This window comes from Condylura cristata, unplaced genomic scaffold, assembly GCF_000260355.1.
Source record: "Condylura cristata isolate star-nosed mole 26May11 unplaced genomic scaffold, ConCri1.0 scaffold00025, whole genome shotgun sequence".
In the NCBI taxonomy this organism is placed as follows: domain Eukaryota; kingdom Metazoa; phylum Chordata; class Mammalia; order Eulipotyphla; family Talpidae; genus Condylura; species Condylura cristata.
Genome location: NW_004567126.1, coordinates 25,503,184 through 25,523,806, shown reverse-complemented (window position 1 = coordinate 25,523,806; position 20,623 = coordinate 25,503,184). Strand labels below are relative to the sequence as shown.

Sequence of the window (20,623 nt, the reverse complement as noted above, 5' to 3'; positions counted from 1 at the left end):
TGCAGTTCATCATTTATCCTTCCATATATATTTTTCCATTTTTCCTGTGTGAGCCAATTACTTGACATGACAAATTGTCTCTTAAGGTCGTTAATTAATTTCAAGTTGGGCTCTTTGCCACTCCAAGAATTATGTAAAATTGCTTCAAAACCTAGCAGGGCGGGATCAGAGCGCCTCCGCCTGTGTCTGTCTTCTATCGGGGGGCAGAGATGTACTTGAGATGCAATTTCATGAAAGGCTTCTGGGTGTTTATTTTATTTTTTTATTTAAGCTCAAAACCCTTTATTTCATTTAAAGAAACTCATGAAGTCTTTTGCAAAGCGGACAGCCTATTTTGTAACAGGAACAATCACTCCCCATGCACCTCCTAAGATAATGATTTTTCTTAACACTAGGCACATACGTTCAAAACAGTAATTACAGGACGTGTGTTTTTCCCTGTATGCCTCTCTGGCAAACAAAACAAATGAATTTCAGCAGATACTGCTCTTTGGCTAGTAAACAATTCAACCGACAAAACAGAAAACGTGGCTATTTCCCACAGGCTGTCAGGCTTTGTACCCCCGAAAAGCCAAGAGTGAAGGGTGCTTCTCTTATATGGACCCCCGGCTGGGGAGCAGCACTTTTTTGGGAAGCAGGTGCCCCTCACAGGAGACTCTGGGGGGACTCAGGGAGCAGCTGCTCCAGCACAGGACAGCGTGTCTGGCCAGGAACAGCTGAGCACACGCTGGCCTCCCAAACCAGAGTGGGGCGTGGCTCCTTTCTCAAGCACACACTGGCCACACGCCGAAAATAAGGTGTTAAAAAAAAAATTCAGGGGATTTTCCATGAAAATCCTGAAAGGAACCAGCTGCCACCACAGAGCCAAAGCTGGCAGCGTGACGGTGGTGGGGTTTGGGTTCTCTCCGCCTTTGCTACCGGAGATCTCCGTTGTCTCATTCCGGAAAAATTTGAGTACTTCCCTCAAGCAGTGACATCTGCACCCCTGTCTGAACATCTGTGTAATTTCTGCTTTTGGCCCAAACACAACTGGTTTTATGACATATTTTGACAGGGGGCCACTCTGCGTGGTCTGGTCTGCCCGGCCCGGGGCAGCCTCGGAGGTCAGCAGGAGTGCCCAGCAGCACGGCACTCCCCTCCGCTCCCCTCCCAGACATCTCAGCCCCTGCACAGGGTCTCAGTCATCAAGTCCCAACCCAGCAACCAGGGCTGAAGGCTTCATTTCAACGAATTTCAAGAATTCAACGAATATGGTAAAACATGGGGGGAACCATACCCGGTCCCTTAAAATCATCTCTCCTAACTCATCCACTTAGTAACCTAAGAGATTCAATCCCTAAAGACTCGGAGGATGCTGAGCTTTCCAGACACCACGCTCCTCTTACCGACTGCCCACCGAGGGTTCTGCAGCTGGACCAGAGGGGCCCCGAGCCCAGGGAGCCCGGGACTTCCACCAAGCGAGACTGTCTGAGCATAAACGTTAAACACTGCGGGTAACGCAGACGTCTCAGGCGTCATCCTGGTCACTATTCACAGAGTCAGAGACAGACACACACACCCGGGAGAGCACGACTTCCCCACAAACGCGCCCAGCGAAGCCTCCCTTCCACGGACGCACACACTCTCTGTGTCCTTACGCAGGGGCTCCGGGTTTCACTTTCTGGCTCAGAAACACTTACATAGGCGCAATTCCCAATGTCCTTGGCGAAGATTTTGAGGGGAATGCTCTTCGGGTGGTCCTTCTCTTTCTCTAGGTGGATGTATCTGACGGGGGCAACAACCCAAACAACATTGAGTCAGACGGGTTCTGCTAACGGTTATTTTAATGGCTTACTATTTACTCTATTTGGCAAATAGCTTCAATAAACTCGCAGGCTAGTTAAGAACATTGAAAACAACGACAACAGGCTGTGGTGGTGGCACATGGGTGGCTGGTGGTGGGAAGCCCATGGGGATAACTGTGATGGAAAAGGGCACAAGATGACGAACGATGCAAATAAAAAAAAGTATAATAGTAACAACAACAGCAGATGGACAGACTCAGCCGGCCGGGCTGCAGTATGGGTTGGAGGAGAACTAAAAGTCCTTGGGACACAGACCCGGGCACGGAACAATGGCGCCTTTCTCGGTGGGGCTGAGAGCACAGACTCAGAGGAGGTGCCCATGCCGCTGCCCTGGAAGCTTCCCTGCATCCTCCGAGAGGAGAGGCCTAGCCCTCACTGGTGAGAGCAGGAGGCCAGGCCATCCTCTGCTGGACCCACCGGCCTTCTGCGTCCCAAGTGCAAACTTTGGTCCTCCCTTTGGGTGGGGAGGGCGGGCGGGGAGGAAGGAAGAAGGGACTTTAGGTCTGGGACAGGGAGCCAATGACCCAATTTTAGTTTGCACGCCCCGTGGTCAGGAGCAGGAAGCCTCCACATAAGGAAACTCGGCCCATGCTTCGAGGAAACTCAGCTCCAAGTGCAAGGTCGGAGACCCTGAAGGAGATGAGACGGGACAGGCTATTCACCAATTTCTCAGTAGACCTCAGTTCCTCCTTCCTGAACGTAAGGAATGCACACAGTGAGCGCACTTTATATACCAGGGCACAGTACGGTCTAAACAAGCAGCTTGTTTTGAGGACAAAGGAACAATTTCTACTAAGGAAGAGGGGCAGAGGTTAAAAACACGTGAGCATCATTAAAAAGGATGAAGAAAATACCTCTGAAGGAGAGACAGCCACTTGTCCTTTTGCTCTGGAGAACTGTAATCAAAGGAAGTGGGAGAGAAAAATTAACTGCACAGAAAACTAGTACTGGAGACCGTAGATGCTGGGCTGGCTGGAGTGGCCGGTGTGTCCTAGGGCGTTTGCAGGCAGGTCCCCTTGGGAAAAGTGTCTTTATTAGAACCTCTTGGCGAGACTGACAACATTTCCTGCTTTTCACAGGATTATGCTGGGGAGGGAGCTCAGAGCAGAATGAGCGCTGGGTGCTCAGTAAAGGTGCCAGCTCCGCCTGTCAGCCCTCAGGTGCTAAGCCTCAGGCCCCGGTCTGCTGGGCGGCCAGGTGGGCCAGAGTTCACCAGAGGTTGAGGGACGAAACAGAAATTGGGCACCAAGTTGGAAATATCTTGGTCCAGAAATCAGTTCACTGGGCAAACATTTCTTACATAGGAAAGAAACATTTTTTACATAGAAAGACTTTTCCCTGAGGTCCCTATTACATTTAATTCTTCAAGATCATACAGATTCAAGGTGCATTTTCACATGATCTTGATCTCACTAGTTTTAAAAAGATCTTTCTTTTAGTCATAAAGACATTGGGAACCTTGTTTTCTTATTCCAGAAAAACTGACTTCACAAGTCTTTGTAATTTTTTCCCCTTAGTACTGTTGCTTAGCAATTTTTTTCCTTAAGTAATCTCCAGGACTGGCCATTAGAAAATTATCATATAATTTTCATTTTTCACAATGTCTTATCATTTCCTGATAAATTTATCCTCTCAAACAGAACATTTCCTAGGTTCATCTATGTCAAGTTTTGGATTTACTTAGCAAAAATCTAGGCTAAAAATAGGTGAGTTTTCTTCAGAAGATTCTTTTAAAGCTGTTAAATAAAAATGCCCTTATAAAAGACACGTATATTTTTTAGACACTGGGTTAACAAGGCTCAGTACCGAGCTCCTTAGATGCAGGTCACCACACCCACCCCGAGGCCCCCTCAGCCTGTACCACAGTTCACTGTGGGCCTCCACTCTGCTCCCTTCCCTGCCCCAACTTACAGCCTCAACTTCAGTCAGTTAGTTACTGGTTTGGTCTGTCTGACCTTTTGTTTGGCTTCTCCATATTTCATAAATAAGAAAACGCTCATTTTTTAAGCCATAATGTATCATTGACATATAAGATACATAGAGAAAACTCCACGGTGGGTAAGTGTAAGGGGTGAAGAATTTTCATAACTGAGCCTGCCCATGACTAGCACCCGGACTTGGAGTTGGAAAGCCGCCCCGTGAGCTCCTTCCCAGGCCCCTCGGTGGCAAGTCCCAGCTCCCACCATCACCACTTCCAGTGTGCTAGTTCTGCTGGCTCCACTACTCCATATAAAGGGAACCAGGCAGGTGCTCTTTGATGTCTGGCTACTGTCATTCAAAATGTGGCAGAGACGGCAGGAGCGCAGGTGGCCTGAGGTCCATTCTTGCCACTGTGCAGAGGTCACTGACTATCCGGCACACATGAAAGACCAGTCACGAAATGTGCCAGGTTAATGCCACGGGATAAAATTATAAAATGTGGGCTTGTGTTTCCCCCTTTTCTCCTGTTCTATGCAAGGATCCTGGATCTCTCTTTCCTGAGTCACTTTCATCTCGGGCATTTTTAAAGTACTAAAACCAGATAACTAAAGTCAAAGTTATTCCAGAAAAGTAACACACATGTAAGAGTCAGGAGAGGGGGAAGCAGTATGAGAGAGGAAAAGGGTGCCTTGGACTGAAAGGGCCTCTCATTTCTGGGAGAAGACAGTCTGTCATCCTTGAGCGTGAGGGAGGAATCACATAGCATTTTTGAAGGTGCCTCAGCAATACACTCCAGAAATGGCTGCAAGGAAGGGCCAGGGCTGGTCTTTCCTGGGCACCAAGGACGTCCTGGTAGCAAAGACCTATGTTCTACAAGGGCAGGGCACCTCTTCGCATTAAGGGATAACTCTGGGGGTAGAAAAAACATGATGTCAGCGTGTCTGCAACAGGCTGAAGGTCGGAGACTTTTCATCTGTTCTGAGGGTGTCAGAGAAGCTCCTGTCTTCTGGTTCCTAGAAAAGACCATCCTAAGAAAAGAAGTGTCCCAGTGGACACGGCCACCTGATTTTCTACTAGGCTGGCAAAATGAGGTGGGCATTCACTTGACAGTCTTTTCTCGAATAGCTGAAGACTATTTCATACGAGGCGCTTCGGTTAATACTGTTCTCCTTTACTCTTCTAATGTATTGTCATTAGGGCTACACACTTGCTGTCTTGTGAACAGTGTTCCCATTTCACTCTGCTGTTATCTTCGAAACAGAGGCTGCGGTGGACCTAAGGTGTGTGAACAGGAGTACAGGTAGTGATGGAGACACGAGATTCCTTTTGGGCTTTCTTGAGATGTGATGAACTTTTACCTCTTCCGAGACCAAGCATGGGAAGGTCACATTCATGGTTTGCTCCTTCCCAGTCTGACACATCGGGGAGGGGATTCCTCAGAGAGCTGACCATGGTTTTTCAGTCTTAGAACTGGACTCTATTAGACTCTACTTTCTGGTTTCTTTATTGATGTTTGGAGAGACAACTTTTTCACCTGTGGTCCCAGCGACATTTTAAACTGGTTTCTTAATATTTACTGATACACAACACACACACACACTCACACCCCATTTCAAGTTTCCCTCTGATATGATTTCACTTCAGGCTGAAAAACGTCCATCAGCGTTTTTTTTCTTGTAGTACAGGTCTGTCAGCAATAAAGTCTTGCATGTTAGGGGAAATGTCATCTTTATTTCACCTTCATTGTTAAACTGTATCTCTGCAGAGTGTAGAATTCTAGGTGGAAAGACAACACCCAGCTGTCTTCTGATCCCTGTTTCTGCTAGCGACGTCATAGGAGGGAACCCATGATCTGCATGTGACGTGCTGAGTCTGTGTCTTGTGTTTTTCTCACCATTAGTTCACAGCTGTCTGTGACACAAGGTGTAGTTTTCCGCAGACCACTGAGCTCATCAAATATGCTTATTCATGTCTTTCAACAAATCTGATAGGCTTTTTTTTTTTTTTTTTTTTTTTTTAAAGATTTATTTATTTGTGCATACAGAGCTGGGGTACAGGCCAGAGGCTCAGGGGCGGTGAGAGGCTTCACCAGAGACAGAGTGGGGAACAGAACAGGCAGATAGACGAAGTACACTGCTGAGGGGAGCAGCGGGCGGGTCAGGAGAGGTCTGCCACACCATGTGGTCACCTCCGGGGCAGGCGGGAATCGAACTCATGCGGAAGCGGCTTTAGATTCTCAATGCTGTGCTTTAACCCGCTGCGCCACCAGGGAGGGCCCAAATCTGATAGGCTTTTAACCATGGTGTTTCCAAATATTTAACTTGGTCCATTCCCTCTCTCCTGTCTTTCTGGAATTGCATGGACGTATGCTATACCCTTTTGGTATTTTCCAACAAGTCACTGATGCGTTTTTCATCATGCAATCTCTATTTTCTCTCTTCTTTGGAGTGGGCCATTTGCATTGATTTATCATCAAGTCCACTGACTCTTTCCTCTTTAACTTCCGTTTTGCAACAAAGGGACACACAGGAGACTTTGAATGTCCACTTCCAGGATATTCATTGGCCCTGTTTCCTATTCTGTCTTCATGGTGAGCTTTCTTATCTTTCCATTCATTTCAACTCGCTTTTCTTTTTAGTGACTTAGCATGGTATTAAGAACTGCTGGAAAGTCCTCTGGTAATACCAATATGTGGATCAACTTCCGTTGGCCATCTTTGCTATGTTTATTTTTCTTTTGACCTTGACAGTCTCAAGGATGCCTCTGAGACCTCACAGGCTGCCTCTCAGCTTGAACATCTGATGCTTATCCCATGATTTAACTGGGACTTATTAAGGATTTGGGGAGTAAGACCACACAGGTGAGTTGCTCATTCCATCACCTTACTTTAAGGTGAGTGACATACATATGACATAAAGTAAGACATCACATTGATGTTAGCTTGATTGTATGGCTAAAACAGTATACTTTTTGAGCAAAACCACATTCAACATATTCCATATTTTCCCTTCTTGAAAAAAGTTCCTCGAAAAATCCTTGATTAAAGATGCCATTAGTCTCACCCTTTCCTGGAAATCATTTCCTTCTACCAGTACCTTCAAGGAGGTTAAGCAGTAAGAATTGATAACATTACAGAAACCTGCCCTGGAAAAGACGATACTGAAAGTGTGAGGCAAACTCATGTTTCTCTCAAGTTAGTTCTTAAAAATCTTGCAATAGGCCAACAGTGCACGGTAGAATACAATGATGCACTCTCCTTTATTGTAAGATTAGCAATTTGGAATGTTGTAGTTATCTGGCTTTAGGATGATGCCTGAGGAGTTTAGTGCAGTGTGGAGAAAACGGCAGGAAAAAAAGCCCCGCTTGCCGACGAGGAACCACAGCTCTTGGTTGTGAAGCATACTGGACATGGGGTACACCTGTCACAAATCATGGTGTGAGCTTTGGTGTGTTCACCAAAAAATGCCAGTTTGGTATGTTTAGGGTAAGAGCACAAACATTTTGTACTTGTGCATTTTCCAGCTTCATTCCCGCTTAGGAGTGAGTCTTAGGGATCCTTCTGTGACTCCTTGAATTGTCCTTCGGTTTTGATGGTCAGACCACTAAAGCCAGCAACTTGGAGCCTGTTGTACAGACCAGGACACCCATACTTCATATGCTGGTTTTAGTTCTATAATTAAAAATGATTTCTCTAGAGAACATGGGTATATAAACAAGTTATTTAAACTTCACTGGACTATCTGATACAATCTGACTCCGTGATGGTCTAGTCCATGGTTTGAAGAGACCAGCTCAGTGTGTAAAACAGTACCTGAAGCTGTTAGGGCGGGGGACCTTGGAGGGGAGTCCTAGAGCCCTGTCCAGTTTACTGCTCTCTCAAGGCCGAGTCTACTTAAAGGCATCAATCAAACCCTGACAAATAGCCCAGGAGTTGTCCATATTTAGCAACTTACTGGTACCAGTAATGGCACCATCACTGTTCACAGAGTCCAATCAAGAGGGGGCAGCTAAGGGTCTTTCCTGGGGGTGTGTCACATGGAAAGTTACTGAATTAAAGCACAATTAGAATGAACTAGTTCTCTGTGAAAAAATTAGAACAAAATTTGATTCACGGTTCTGCTCTTCATCCTGGACGTAACAAAGTGAGGGGATGTCACATCAGCTGACCAAAGGACCGTCGGGTGGTTCTTACCTGAATGTGGCCACAAAGTTGACCGTGGGCCAGCCCAGCACGAAGGACTTCAGGGTGTTGGTGTTGCCTTCTCCCACTTCATCCACACAGCTGGCTGTCCACATGTCACTCAACTTAATTTTATTTTTTATCTTAAAGTTGTTGTTATATCTAGGAAGATAAAAATCAAACAGGACTTCCCATTACTTCTTTTCCTTAAATAGTAAGGGATCATCTACATTTGTGGCGAGAGGAAAGTTTTCAGTAATTCTAGACAAAGATCATCTGACTCACAATTTTTGTCTTGCTACTGTGGGCTGCGAAGGTCTTTGAAACATCTGGGGTGCCAGTCCATGCATATATGGCAGCAAACGGCCATATATAGACTGTTTTTTGATATTTGAATATCACATTTAAATAAAAACTTTACTTTTAAAGGTAGAGCTGTTATCAGAAATCGATTCCTTCATTATTTGTGATTTGTTTACTTCCCAAAAGACTTGAGCGTTTGAACAAAAGATTTAATGAAAATATTAAAAAATACTCATCTTGGTAGGGACAGATACAATAAAAAACATTCCCTGGCAATAAAGGAATTTATAATGCGTTTCCAACACAGTGATTGTAAGATTTTCTAGTCTTTGGAAGTAAAAGTTATTTTAAATTTCTTAAAATTTGGTTTAGGCTGTCTTCCCCATCTTCCAGCTAAATCAAACCGTAGCTGAAAAACAGATCCTAAACTAAGGGGAAAAGAAGAAGTTACGAAGAATTAAGGGTCACGAATTAATAATATTCACCTCTGGGCACTCAAGAGGGTTACCTGCTAGCATTGCTTTTTGGTAATTCTAGGAATCCCCACAATGCTGATATTGAAGTGATCCATTTCTCTGCTCTTGCTCATTCTGCTTCAGTTACACAGGACTTCTCTTAACTGCTCCAGAGGGCCAAGCTTTCCCCCTTGTACCTGTGCTTCTCTGTGCCTACAATACACACCCATGCTCACACCTGAAAGGCTGCCTACTTCCCATCCCCCCAAGACACCCCCACTGTGCTCATCTAATGTGGGTCCCCCTTTCTGCTCCCCGGCCCTATGTTTCTTATAAGCAGAATCACAGTCTGTGCTTTTCCCACACATTAGAATATAAGTTCTAAGAAAGAGGGGACTGCGGGTGTCCCGTTCTTCACTGTACCCCCACATTCATTCCAGGCACAGTGCAGAGCAGGCAGAAATGAACACTTGTGGAATGTTCAAACTAAGGAAACACTTTTTAAAAATACCAACACAAACATAAGATCACTTCTGATACTAGATACAGAAATAGCTAAGCACCAGTGGAAATGCAACACTGTAATAACCAGGAGTGTGCGATGCACTTACTTGATTTTGGCCACAACGAACAGATCGTTGAACAGAAAGAGATGCCGCTCCTGCCTCTGCAGGCCCCTTCGGAGCTCTACCCGGCCATCGATGAGCAGGGTCCTACTGGTGCCAGCGAACGCGGACAGAAACGCACACGTGTCCACACCAGCGGACGGACTTTCCCTGTAGGAACAGACAGCGCAAGGCTTCAGCAAAGTGACCAAAGACAAGATCGAGTTTCTGTAAAATTATAGCTTATTGTTGGTCGAGAAATAGAAACTGTTGTCATTTTTCAAATGAAGTTTTCATTTCCTGTCTCTCTCTGGAACATTTCACTAGGAAAAATCTCACACATAAACACAGATGACCGTCCTGTGTCCTCCTCGAGTCTACCATTCACACGTCGCCGCCTTCGCTTTGCAGTACACCTGTCCTGCCCCCATCCTCTCTTGTCCTTGATCCGGCTTAGTTCTGGCATGTGAAGTGCACACCAGTCTGTTTCCTCTTCCGTACTTCAGTGTGTGTATCATTCGCGGGAGTCCAATACTTATGTTTAGTTTCTAAATACGCAGGCACAATGCCTTGCACAAATCTTAGGTAGCACTCACTGAGTCCTGACAAAAGCGTTCACCACCGACATCTAGAACATTATCATCACTCCAAAACGTTTCCTCTTGCCCCTTTCTCAGTTGTATAAATAGTGGATGATGCATCGTGCATTTGTTACAGGGTAACCCAGTGTGAACTGAGCTGCCTGTCTGTGGGTCCTCACCTGCCAGCTTAAAATTAGTTGGACTGCAGATACACACAAAGGGTCAATAATGGGTTTATTTACAAAGAGCAGAAAGGAAAAGGAACAATCCAGGAAAGAGAGAGAGATACAAGGTAACTAGAATGTCTTACCAGCTAGGCTGACTTGGAGCTCTAGTAACAAACTAACTGAAAGCCCCCAGTCACAGGGTCTGAGAGAGCTGTTGCTCCAGAGAGAAAGCTGTTGCCTCGCCCCTCCAAGAGTCTGAAAATCGCTCCCTAGTTATCCCCCTAAGTCCCAGAATGCCTATTTAGCTCCACGGGTGGGTCTTCTCTCCTTGGTGCTGCTGGGAGTTGTAGTTTCCAATCACTGGTGAAGGGGGTGGAGTCCACAAAGTTCTGCAGCGTTTCCTTAGGACATCCTTCCCCTTAACACACTGGCTCCTGGATCATTAACTGTTTCATTGTAAGGCATGACCCACTAGTTCTGAAGATGTCAAACTCCAATTTCTACATGCCTGAGTAGTTTAGAAAGAGTTCAGACACGGAGTTTTAGCCATGTAGAGCCTGCTTGCTTAGCATACACCACAAAGCTGCACCTGGCCCAGACTGGCCATTGATAAGTTAGTCTTGTCATCGTGAGACTCTGCGTCACTGCTGCCCACTGGAAGGCTCGGACCCAGGGAGTCCCTGTTGTGCTACTGGGCAAGGGCATCTACCTTGCTCCAGGTGCTAGTGAGGCCAGAGAGGCCCACTGCGAGGCCCCTCTCAGGAGCTCCCTGGCCTGCTTCCCTGTGGGGTGGGGACCCCATGGCCATTTGCCCTTGAGGCAGCCTTGTGCTGTGGGGGTGCCCCTTCTCATGTAACCCTGCCCAGGGACATCATCTTTTTCCTTAACCAGCTCCCAAATCCCTGAAACAAAACAAATCCTTACCCCAGCATTCCAAGGCAACAGCTAAGTGCCCCACCCCCACTGAAGATTATTTGGCCTGTTCTAGAATGGAACATAGCCCTGTGGGCGACCCCTGGCACGCCACATGCTGTGCCTACTGGAAAGCTGTCCCTTCACTGAGTAATGTGCCCATACAGCAGCATATCTCTAATGGTTTATCATTATAATCAAAAGGCAGTTATTTAAAAAATTAAACGATAGGGCCCTCCCTGGTGGCGCAGCGGGTTAAAGCACTGCACTAAGAAGCTAAAGCCACTTCCGCATGAGTTCGATCCCTGCCTGCCCCAGGGGTGACTGCATGGCGCGGCAGACCTCTCCTGACCCGCCCGCTGCTCCCCTCAGCAGTGTACTTCCTCGATCTGTCTGTTCTGCTCCCCGCTCTGTCTCTGGTGAAGACTCTCACCCTCCGCATCTCTGGCCTGTACCCCAGTTCTGTATAAATAAATAATCTTTAAAAAAAAAATTAAACGATAAGCCATTACATAGCAAGATGGTTTCAACTATGGAACCTCAAACTAGTACTCCAGGTCTGGCAGTGAGAGGGCTGGTGGACCATACTGTCTCTGTTGCCAGGCTCTCTGCCCCTGTATCACAAAGTCAGCCGCAGATAAGACATAAATGAATAGATGTGGCTCTGACCCAACAGAACTCTCAGCCACTCTGCCTGAACCACACTTTGCTAATCTGTGATTTCAATGCCTTAACATGTTGAAATGCCATAAATAAGGGCTAGTCTGAAATAATGAATGAATAATTAGGGAATTAGTATTTTTTCTTTCTGGAGTTAGCAAGGCCAAAGGTTAATTTGGTTAAAAAGCTGGTTTGCATTTTAAAACAATTCCAGAGTGGCGTTGATGGCAGCATGGGGTAGATGCTGCAATGAAGTGAACGGTTCTTTTTCAGTGTGCACTTATCAATGGTCCTGTCTGCAGCTTGTTGTTTCAAAGGTCTACACGTAAGTGTGGCAAGCTTTAGAAAACTAAACTTTGTTTTTTAAAAATAACCAACATTCAGCCCTCCCTGGTGGCGCAGCGGGTTAAAGCACAGCACTAAGAAGCTAAAGCCACTTCCGCATGAGTTCGATCCCCGCCTGCCCTGGAGGTGACCACATGGCGTGGCAGACCTCTCCTGACCTGCCCGCTGCTCCCCTCAGCAGTGTGCTTCGTAGATCTGCTTGTTCTGCTCCCCACTCTGTCTCAGGTGAATACTCTCACTGCCCCTGTACCCCAGTTCTGTATGCACAAATAAATAAATCTCAAAAAAAAAAAAAAAAGTTCATCCAGTACTCCAGAGTAGAAACAAACATTTCAGCACTCACATAATTTAAAAAGAAAAAAGAAATCTTTTTAGCAGGAAACAAAAACACAAAAAAGCTTTGTGTTGCTAAAACTACAATCTTAATCAGTGTTTCCTACTTAAAAATGTATTTCTCAATTATGTGACTCTGAAGTGTTTATTTTTATTCCGAGTGCAAAGCAGATGTGTTTATTTTAGTCTTTTACAGTATGGAAATGGGGAAGAGGGTAAGATTATAACCTTCTATTTAGCCTCTTACTATTGCCTGATTAGGATTTACAAGTCATAATTAGCAGAGCTCTAAAATGACATAACAAATACAAGCAGAGTTTAAGAATTAACCTGCTGCCTTTTTCTTATATATTAACATTTCATTCTGAAGTAGGGTTATGAGTCCACTATGAAAACCCAAAAGGATCTTAATATTTTTTTTTACTAACTCTGGATATTACCTTTAACAAAACTTGGCCACAGTAACATCTCTTAATATTTTTATTACTAAGTTTCATTCAAAAAGTGAGTCTATTTTTAAATACAGTTTTAGAGGTGGTGTTCATCTTCAATCACAAAGAACATGAACTCTTAAAACTCAAGAGCTTTTAGAAGCGTCTGTGTTTATAAGTGGTCGTCCATTAGAGGTGATGAAAACAAGTAGGATCCTGATAACCTCAAAGCCTAGGACATGATTAGGAAATACTGGTAACAGTGACAGTTGCTGCTTCTGCTGGGTGCCTGCCTTGTGTGGGGCACTGGAGACATATGTGGCCCTTGGCCCCAAGGATGGGGGAGTCCGATCTGAGGGGAGACTCAGAGTAAAAGCAATGATAAACCCACAAGCTAAGTGCAAATAAAAGAAGAGCAAAAGCAGGAGCCCCCATCTGAGCCTGGGCGGACTAGGGAGGTTTCTTGGAGGAACCGGTCTGTAGGGCTAGAGGGGCCAGTGAGGGCTGAAGTGCAGTTTCAGCCCAGAGAGTGGCATACCAAAACACATGGTGAGTCTTGATCATGGGCAGAGCCCAGGGGGGCTCGGGTAGCAGTGCTAACACCAGCCTCCCGCAAAGAGCCAGTGTTTTCACAGGGAACATGCAACATTCCTTCTTCATGACCTTGACACAGAAGTCACACTACTGTCCCTGTTAGGGACACAGTGAGTACCAGTCCTGGACAAGACATTCCCAGGAGAAAGGAGAGGCCAAGATCAATGAGTGCTGTCTCTGAGAATGTAAGATCACTTAAGATGAGAATCCCACAGGAACGCAAACCCACTTAATGAAGAGAAAAACCTACGTCTCAGAACTTCATATACACTAGCGAAAATGACAGCTTTTCCAGAAAAATAGCTCTACTGCATTGTTATCAGAGAATGAGTAGGAACAGATAGTTCCAGCTAAAGATCAGCGAAAACTCCAAACCATTCAGTCACTTGTATGGACAGTTGATTTAAAAATACTGTATGTCATCTAATTTGGGTTGTTTCTAAAGGTATTGTTTACCGATGGTAAACAGTGCTGCAATAAACAGAGAGGTGCATGTATCCTTTTGAGTTAATGTTTTTGTGTCCTTTGGGTAGATCCCTAGGAGTGGAATTGCTGGGCTATGTGGTAGCCCATATAGGAGTAGTAATAGTCTGAGGAATCTCCATACGGCTTTCTATAGTGGCTGGATGAGACTTTAACCCCTTTGCCAGTCTGCATTCCCACCAGCAATGTAGGAGAGTTCCTTTTTCACCACATCCTCACCAAGATGATGTGAGATACACACACACACACACACACACAGACAATGGAATACTACTCAGCAGTCAAACAAGATAAACTCATGCCATTCATAGCAATGTGCATGGAGCTAGAAAGGATTATGCTCAGTGGAATAAGTCAGAAGGAAAGAGAAAAATATCGAATGGTTTCACTTATAAGAGGAATATAAGAGAACTAAATAACACATAAGGAAAACACATATGGAAAAAGAAAAGTGTACTGTTATTACAATACAATACAAAACAAAAAAATCCCAGACAATTATAAACCAGAGATATCCTACAGGGGAGGGGAATGGAAAGGGATTGGAAGGAGGGAGGAGTGTGGGGGGCTGTGGTGATGACAGGTGAGTGAAGTGGGGGATGGGGGAATTAAACATTGTTTCAAAATGTAAATAAATATCTATATATATCTATATATATTTATCTATATAAAGTATTGCATATCTTGGGGCCCTCCCTGGTGGCAGAGGGGTCAAAGTCTCAGCCAAGCCTTCATCAGCCACCGTGACCTGAGTTCTATCCCCAGCAAGGGAATGACCCCGCATGGCGCAGCAGGCCTCTCCTGTCTCCCCACTGCTTCCCCTAGCAGCGTATTTCAGTATCCCTACTTGTCACGCTCCCCACTCTGGTGAAGCATGTTTAATAAATAGAGGAAAATTTTAAATCACAGGAATGAGTAGCCTAAAATTCCTTAAAGAAAAACTCACTAAACACCTTTTTGACACGTCTTAGGTGAGAAATAATGGTGACCTGGTAGTTGTGGAGAAGATAAAACTCTACTCTGGATCTGTGTCAAAGGAAGAACTCAGTCAGATTTGAGGACAGACTGACTTCTGGCATGAGGCGCTGGGCTCTGAGAGGAGTTTGGTTTTGGACCTGTGCCATGTGAGACACCATGGACGCCTCGGCGGGAAGGCTGAAGTCATGCAGGGGGCCTGTGGGCTGGGGATGGAGACCAGCTTCAGGCGCTCACCCCAGGGCACACCCACAGCCGGAAGCTGAGAATGGAAGAGCCACTCGTGTGGGGGGGTGATGCAGGGGTGGCGGCAGGTGTCCCCCCACACCCTCTCTGTTTGGAAACAGCACTGAGGCCCAGGGGTGTCCAACTGCAGAGGCCAGGAAGATGCTATGACTGGTGCCCTCAGAAGCATGGTGGCTGCCAGAGACCCCGAGGTGAACAACTGTGGGGGGCCTGCATGAAGGAAGGGTTCCAGCTTGGTTACATCAAACTTGATATTGACGGTGATGCTGCAGAGTCATCCTCTAAACTTGCTCAAAGACAATTCCAATTGTTGGAAAAAAAGGTCAAAAAGATACCCAATCAAACTGGAATGTACAATAGAAGTTTCTAGAGCCAAGAAAGCGCTAACACAATGGTCTTGGCTTTTTGGCAGGGCTACTCCAAAGCTATTGACAATGCTCTCTCAGTGTAACAGATGAAACAACTAAGTTGGATGAAACATAAAAGCTATCTCATAATTAGAGCAGAACTTTCATATCTTCCAGAAGCTTCTACCCCACTGTGCTGAAGAAAAAAGTATCTTCCTTTGGAGGCTCCTTGAACTCTGCAGCAGTGACTTTCAGCATACACTACAGTGTTCGGTAGAACTGGTGTTGGAGCAGGAACTGGTTGACAGGTCACAGAAGAAAGGAGTCTGGCCTTCTCTCTGGCAGCCAGACTGCTTCAGTTTTCAAGATCGACAGCCTTTAAAGCCACATTGCCTTGAGTCACGCTTGTGAAGCCTGGGATGCCTTGTGTTCTTGTCTACTGGGCCCCGCCACCTGGGTCCTAGCACCTTCTAGCTCTTCTAGCTGGAGAAGTACCCAGCTGAAGCGTGGGTGGTAAACAGAGGCCCTTTCCCTCTTTGCCCGACAATTACTACAGTCCCGGGAACCCAGGAACTCACTCTCTGCGGGAGGAAGAGACAGGAGCATCTGATTCCTCGCTTCTGTTTTCGACCTTACTGCGACCACAGTCCCACCATTAAGTCTACAAGACTCTTCCTGGAACGCATTCCCATCCACACGCCAAACAGAAATACAGGAGGAGGGAAGGAGAATCCAGAGGCAGAACACCTGACTTTGAGCAACTTCGTTCACAGCAGCCGGGCTTTTTCCAGTGATCAAAGCATTCCACACAGTTTAAAAAAAAAAAGCAGAGCTTTTGGAAATAACCCGAGCCAACTGCCCCTCTTTCCCAAACTGACAGACTCTCAGAGACCCGGAGTGTGCACAGGTGCAGAAGCAGGTGCTGAGCACGCCAGCGCGGCTTTGGCATCTGACCCCAAAGCAAGGGCAAACCCTTCGAGTTTGCTCTTAACAAAACACAAAGCCTGGCATACATTCGACATGTTTGCTACATGAATATCCAAACTGGAGGGAAACATAAAATAATTGGACTACCACTGGCACCGGCCACGGGGAACCGATCACGTCAAGAGCACATTACACATGCTCTCATCATTCTTAAAATGTCTTCTGTCTCACGTTTGCATCGTTGGGATTAATCACAGTGCCCGCAAAGCAAGGCCAACTCACAAATGTCTTCATTTCTATTGTATCCTAAGTCCTTAAAGATGTTAGCAAAAATGCAATACTTATAAATAACTGCTGGTGCATGCTGAGCGTGAAACGCACATGCTAAAAGCGAGAGAAAATAAAAATTGACAGCCCAACTAAAACCAAACCACATGTTGAGTCATTTTTCACATAACTGGAATGACATCACCTTCCCGGGGCAGAGAGCTCAGAGCGAGTGGACTCCAGCACGCTGGAGGGGTGTGTCCCTAAACATTCGGCCGGCACTAACACGGGATCCCCAGGGGGGTGGGGTGGCAGGCAGAGAGAATAGGCTAGTGCCGTACCTTTGCTATCATTTCCAGTAGGTCAGTCTGGGAAACCAACTCCAGACTTTTTGAATCTGCGGGTTTGGAGATGATTTGAGAATAAATCTTTCAGCAGAAAACAACTAGACTGCAAATGGAAGTTTTACTCCTTGCATTCTTCAGAAAAAGTCTCTCCCCAGACCTCTACTCTGGTTATTTACAGGGAGAGTTAGTTTTGCACAAACACAGAGCCCAACTCACTCCATTAATGCTGCCTCGGCGTTAGCGGGAAGCTAAGCAGGTAGCCTTTCAAGAGAGAAAGCGAAGGTGGGAAGGCGGCTTCCTTTTTGAGGCAGAGCTTAATAGCACAACCGATCAGGCTCCCTGCCTCCCCGGGGCCTCGATTCCAGTGAGCCCAGGCCAAGCACGCATGGAGTAAATTGCAAACAGGACATTTTCAACAAAGCGGTGACAGCTAAATGCCTCCTTCTTATGAGGCTTTTACTCAATAGAAGTAAGATTTCATTCCAGTGTCTCAGTGAACATCTAGTAATAAAACCAGGAAGGGGAAGGGCAGGGATGAGACTTACCCTTAGGGCTTCTACTTGTCCGGTTTGCTGTCTTATTGGCTCTGGTACCTGGCTACAGGAATAAACATTGGCCGAAGGAAGGCCAAGGTCCACTGTCTACCCTATCAGGTCCACCAGGCATCCAAGGGTCTCAGAGAAGGCGGTAGCTAGGAGGTGGTGGCCCTTGCTAAGAAGAGCACAGTCCTTGGGGTTGGCACTGAGGTGGCCAGAAGCAAGGAAGGAGAGGACAAGTCCTAATTTGTAAATGGCATTTCCTATTGGCATTCCCTGGAGGGCCCAGCATTTCCCAGTCACCTCCCAAGGCACGTTGATAGGGTCACTACTCGGGTAGGCTTGTCCTGATGACCCTGATGACACTTTCTAAATGCCCCATTTTGTTTTTTCATCTAGGATGCCAGTTTCCAGGGCTCCCATCTGTTTATGTTTTGTATCCACATCTCCCCTCTAGGAGGTAAATGCCATGGAAGCAGGGACCTCACAACCCATGTCCAAAGCCCAGAGAAGTGCCCGTCTGACCTCTTCTGCAGCTGGTGTGCTGGGAAGGCTTCATGTACAGTATCAGGAAAAAGGAACCTGAACAAACACCTGCCAAAGAAGTGTCTTCACTTCCCTGTTTCCCAGACTTTTCCTTTGCTATATGTTCAGTCAAAAAAGAAAGTGAACCGGGCCCTCCCTGGTAGCACAGTGGGTTAAAGCACAGCACTAAGAAACTTAAGCCACTTCCGCATGAATTCGATCCCTGCCTGCCCCAGCAGACCTCTCCTGACCCGCCCGCTGCTCCCTCAGCAGTGTACTTCGTCGATCTGCCTGTTCTGCTCCCCACTCTGTCCCTGGTGAATCACCCTCCACATCTCTGGCCTGTACCCCAGTTCTGTATGAATAAATAAATAAATCTTTTAAAAAAAAGAAAGTGAACCTTCCTTGCCCCTTGCTCCGCCAGGGGTGATGTCTCCTGTTTACACTGAAGATGCTGCCTCAGTGGCCCATCCAGCCTGCCTGGGCCATGATGCCGGCACAAAGGATGACTCCAGAGTGTTAGATCTCCACAGAGGCAACAGCAGTGGTCACTGCGGAGACGTGCTCCATGGAGCAGGGGTGGCAGGCATGAGACACTGTGTGGCTGTCCCTACCACCCTCCCTGCCTGGGCACTTTCTCCTCTACTGACACAGGAGAAGCTGGGCTTCTCCAGGATCCCTCGTCAGTGCTGTACAATTCTTGGTCATTATATCTTCAAATATTTTTCTTTTTTTTTTATATCTTCAAATATTTCTTCCCATTTTTCCCCCTTGTTTCCTTCTGGGGTTCCAGTTACATGCATGTTAGACCATCTGATGTTCTACAGCTCTGGGATGCTCCACTGTATTTTTTCTTTAGGCTTCACTCTGGGACATTTCCATTCATTGTTAAGATTTTTTTCTTCAGCTGTGTCAAATCTGCAGTAAGCCATTTGCTATCACGTGTTTATCTCCAAGATTTCTGTTCGACACTTTTCTAGTTTCCATCTTCCCCGTGTGCCCACCAGGTCCACTATGGCCTTCACATAATGAATGACACCAGTTTTAAGTCCCTGTTTGATAGTTCTCACATCTAGTCCAGATCTCAGCAGGCTGACTGTTCAATTGTGAACCACCAGGTTTTTCCTTGATATCGAAGGTGCTGAACAACTGGACATGTGAGGTAACAACAGAGACAAAGGTAAATAGAATTTACTCACAGAAATGGGCATGTTTCTTCTTGGGTTGGGACTTTAGTGTGAGAGATTGAGTCACTTTTGCGGGTTGCTGAGCTGGGTTTGGCTTGTGTGTTGCTCTCTAACCTCAGTAAAAGAGATTTTCCTAGTGACGGGTTACTTGGTAATGAGTTTAGTGGGAGGCCTGGACTATACTGGAAGGTTTTCTCATTGTCCCTGCTCCCCCTTCAGCTTTGAGAATCTATTTGAAGACCCAAAGGCACCTCAGAAGACACCTTCCTCCAGCTCTTGTTCCTGCCCAGCAGCAGACTCTTTCCAGCATGTTGCTCAGCACTAACTTCTTGTTAAGGTTGTGTGCGATTCTCAATGCCCCAGCTGCCTCAATTTCAGGCTGTCTGCATGCCTGGGCCTCTGAGGCCTGGGCTTCTTGTATTCCTGTCTCTCCTCAGTCCCATGGCAGCCTGAGAGAACTTGTGAGTAAAGGAGTTTCTGTTTCTTCTGTGTGGTAGCAGACCTCTGGGTCGCAGTGGGCAGTATCCTGGGACCAGATTTCTTTGTCCTTCCCATCCAGCTTTTACTTCTACTCCTTTCCAGAAGCAGTGGGTCTTTTCCCGAGTCCAGCAGGTGAGGGAGAAGATCCCTCTGCAACAGGCAGATGAATTGTGCTTCTTAGCCCCAGACGTGGGAACTTCACACAGGTCCTGGGGAGCCAGAAAGGGATTACTTCTCTTCCTGCGGGGCTGGAGGTGGTTTTTCTTTTTTAAAGCATGAAAAAAGGGCCTGGGGAACAAGGCTGTGTTTCAATTCTTGCATAACTGCCACCAGGCGGGCTCTACTCCATCTCCTCCTGACCTTATTCTGTGGGGAAGCCAGTGGAGGTCCATGGAAGAGAACCAGCAAGGGAATGTAAACTCCCTTTATGCCCCCAACTGGATCTATTAGCCCTCTGTACTCTTTTAGAAATGCATTACCCTGTGGTAGAATTTTTCATACCCACTCCAAGGACAATTGTTTCCAAAGGTGATGCATCCAAAGGAGGACAACTGATCATGCCTGGGAACACCACCACCGAGTTTGCCTTCCAAACTCGGTTCCCTAAATGATTTTGAAGGAGATGATGGTCTCTTGGGGATTAAGCAGCCGCCTTGAAAATGCGAATTAAATTATTGCCACCACCACCATCCTTTTTTTTTTTTTAATGTCCACACCAGTTTTAATTTCTAGAATCACAGAAGAGATATGAAAATGCCGTGAGAAAAGAGAGTAAGAAACTAAATTTGGAAATGAAGTTAGTCACTGGCCATTGAGCACACACCTAAAGAAATGAACGTGTTACGATGTGTGGTGAGAGAGAGACAGCTTAGCTGAAATGAAAACCCGGGGGAAGTTGCACAGAGGGAGGAGATGGGATAATCTGCCAGGAAAGGTTATCACAAGTCAAACACGCGCTTGAGCCTTCAAGTCG

General features: G+C 46.2%; 1 protein-coding gene across 1 annotated transcript in view; it reads right to left on the bottom strand.

Annotated features, from left to right (window-relative positions):
* The window catches only part of ARHGAP20 (Rho GTPase activating protein 20), a 62,267-nt gene that overhangs the window by 22,414 nt on the left and 19,230 nt on the right, over positions 1 to 20,623 (bottom strand). The window contains exons 2-5 of the mRNA XM_012729952.1: positions 9,314 to 9,478; positions 7,957 to 8,106; positions 2,699 to 2,740; positions 1,680 to 1,764 (exon numbers count right to left, since the gene is read on the bottom strand). Coding sequence (XP_012585406.1) covers positions 1,680 to 1,764; positions 2,699 to 2,740; positions 7,957 to 8,106; positions 9,314 to 9,478 — 442 coding nt within the window. The remainder of the gene's footprint in view (positions 1 to 1,679; positions 1,765 to 2,698; positions 2,741 to 7,956; positions 8,107 to 9,313; positions 9,479 to 20,623) is intronic.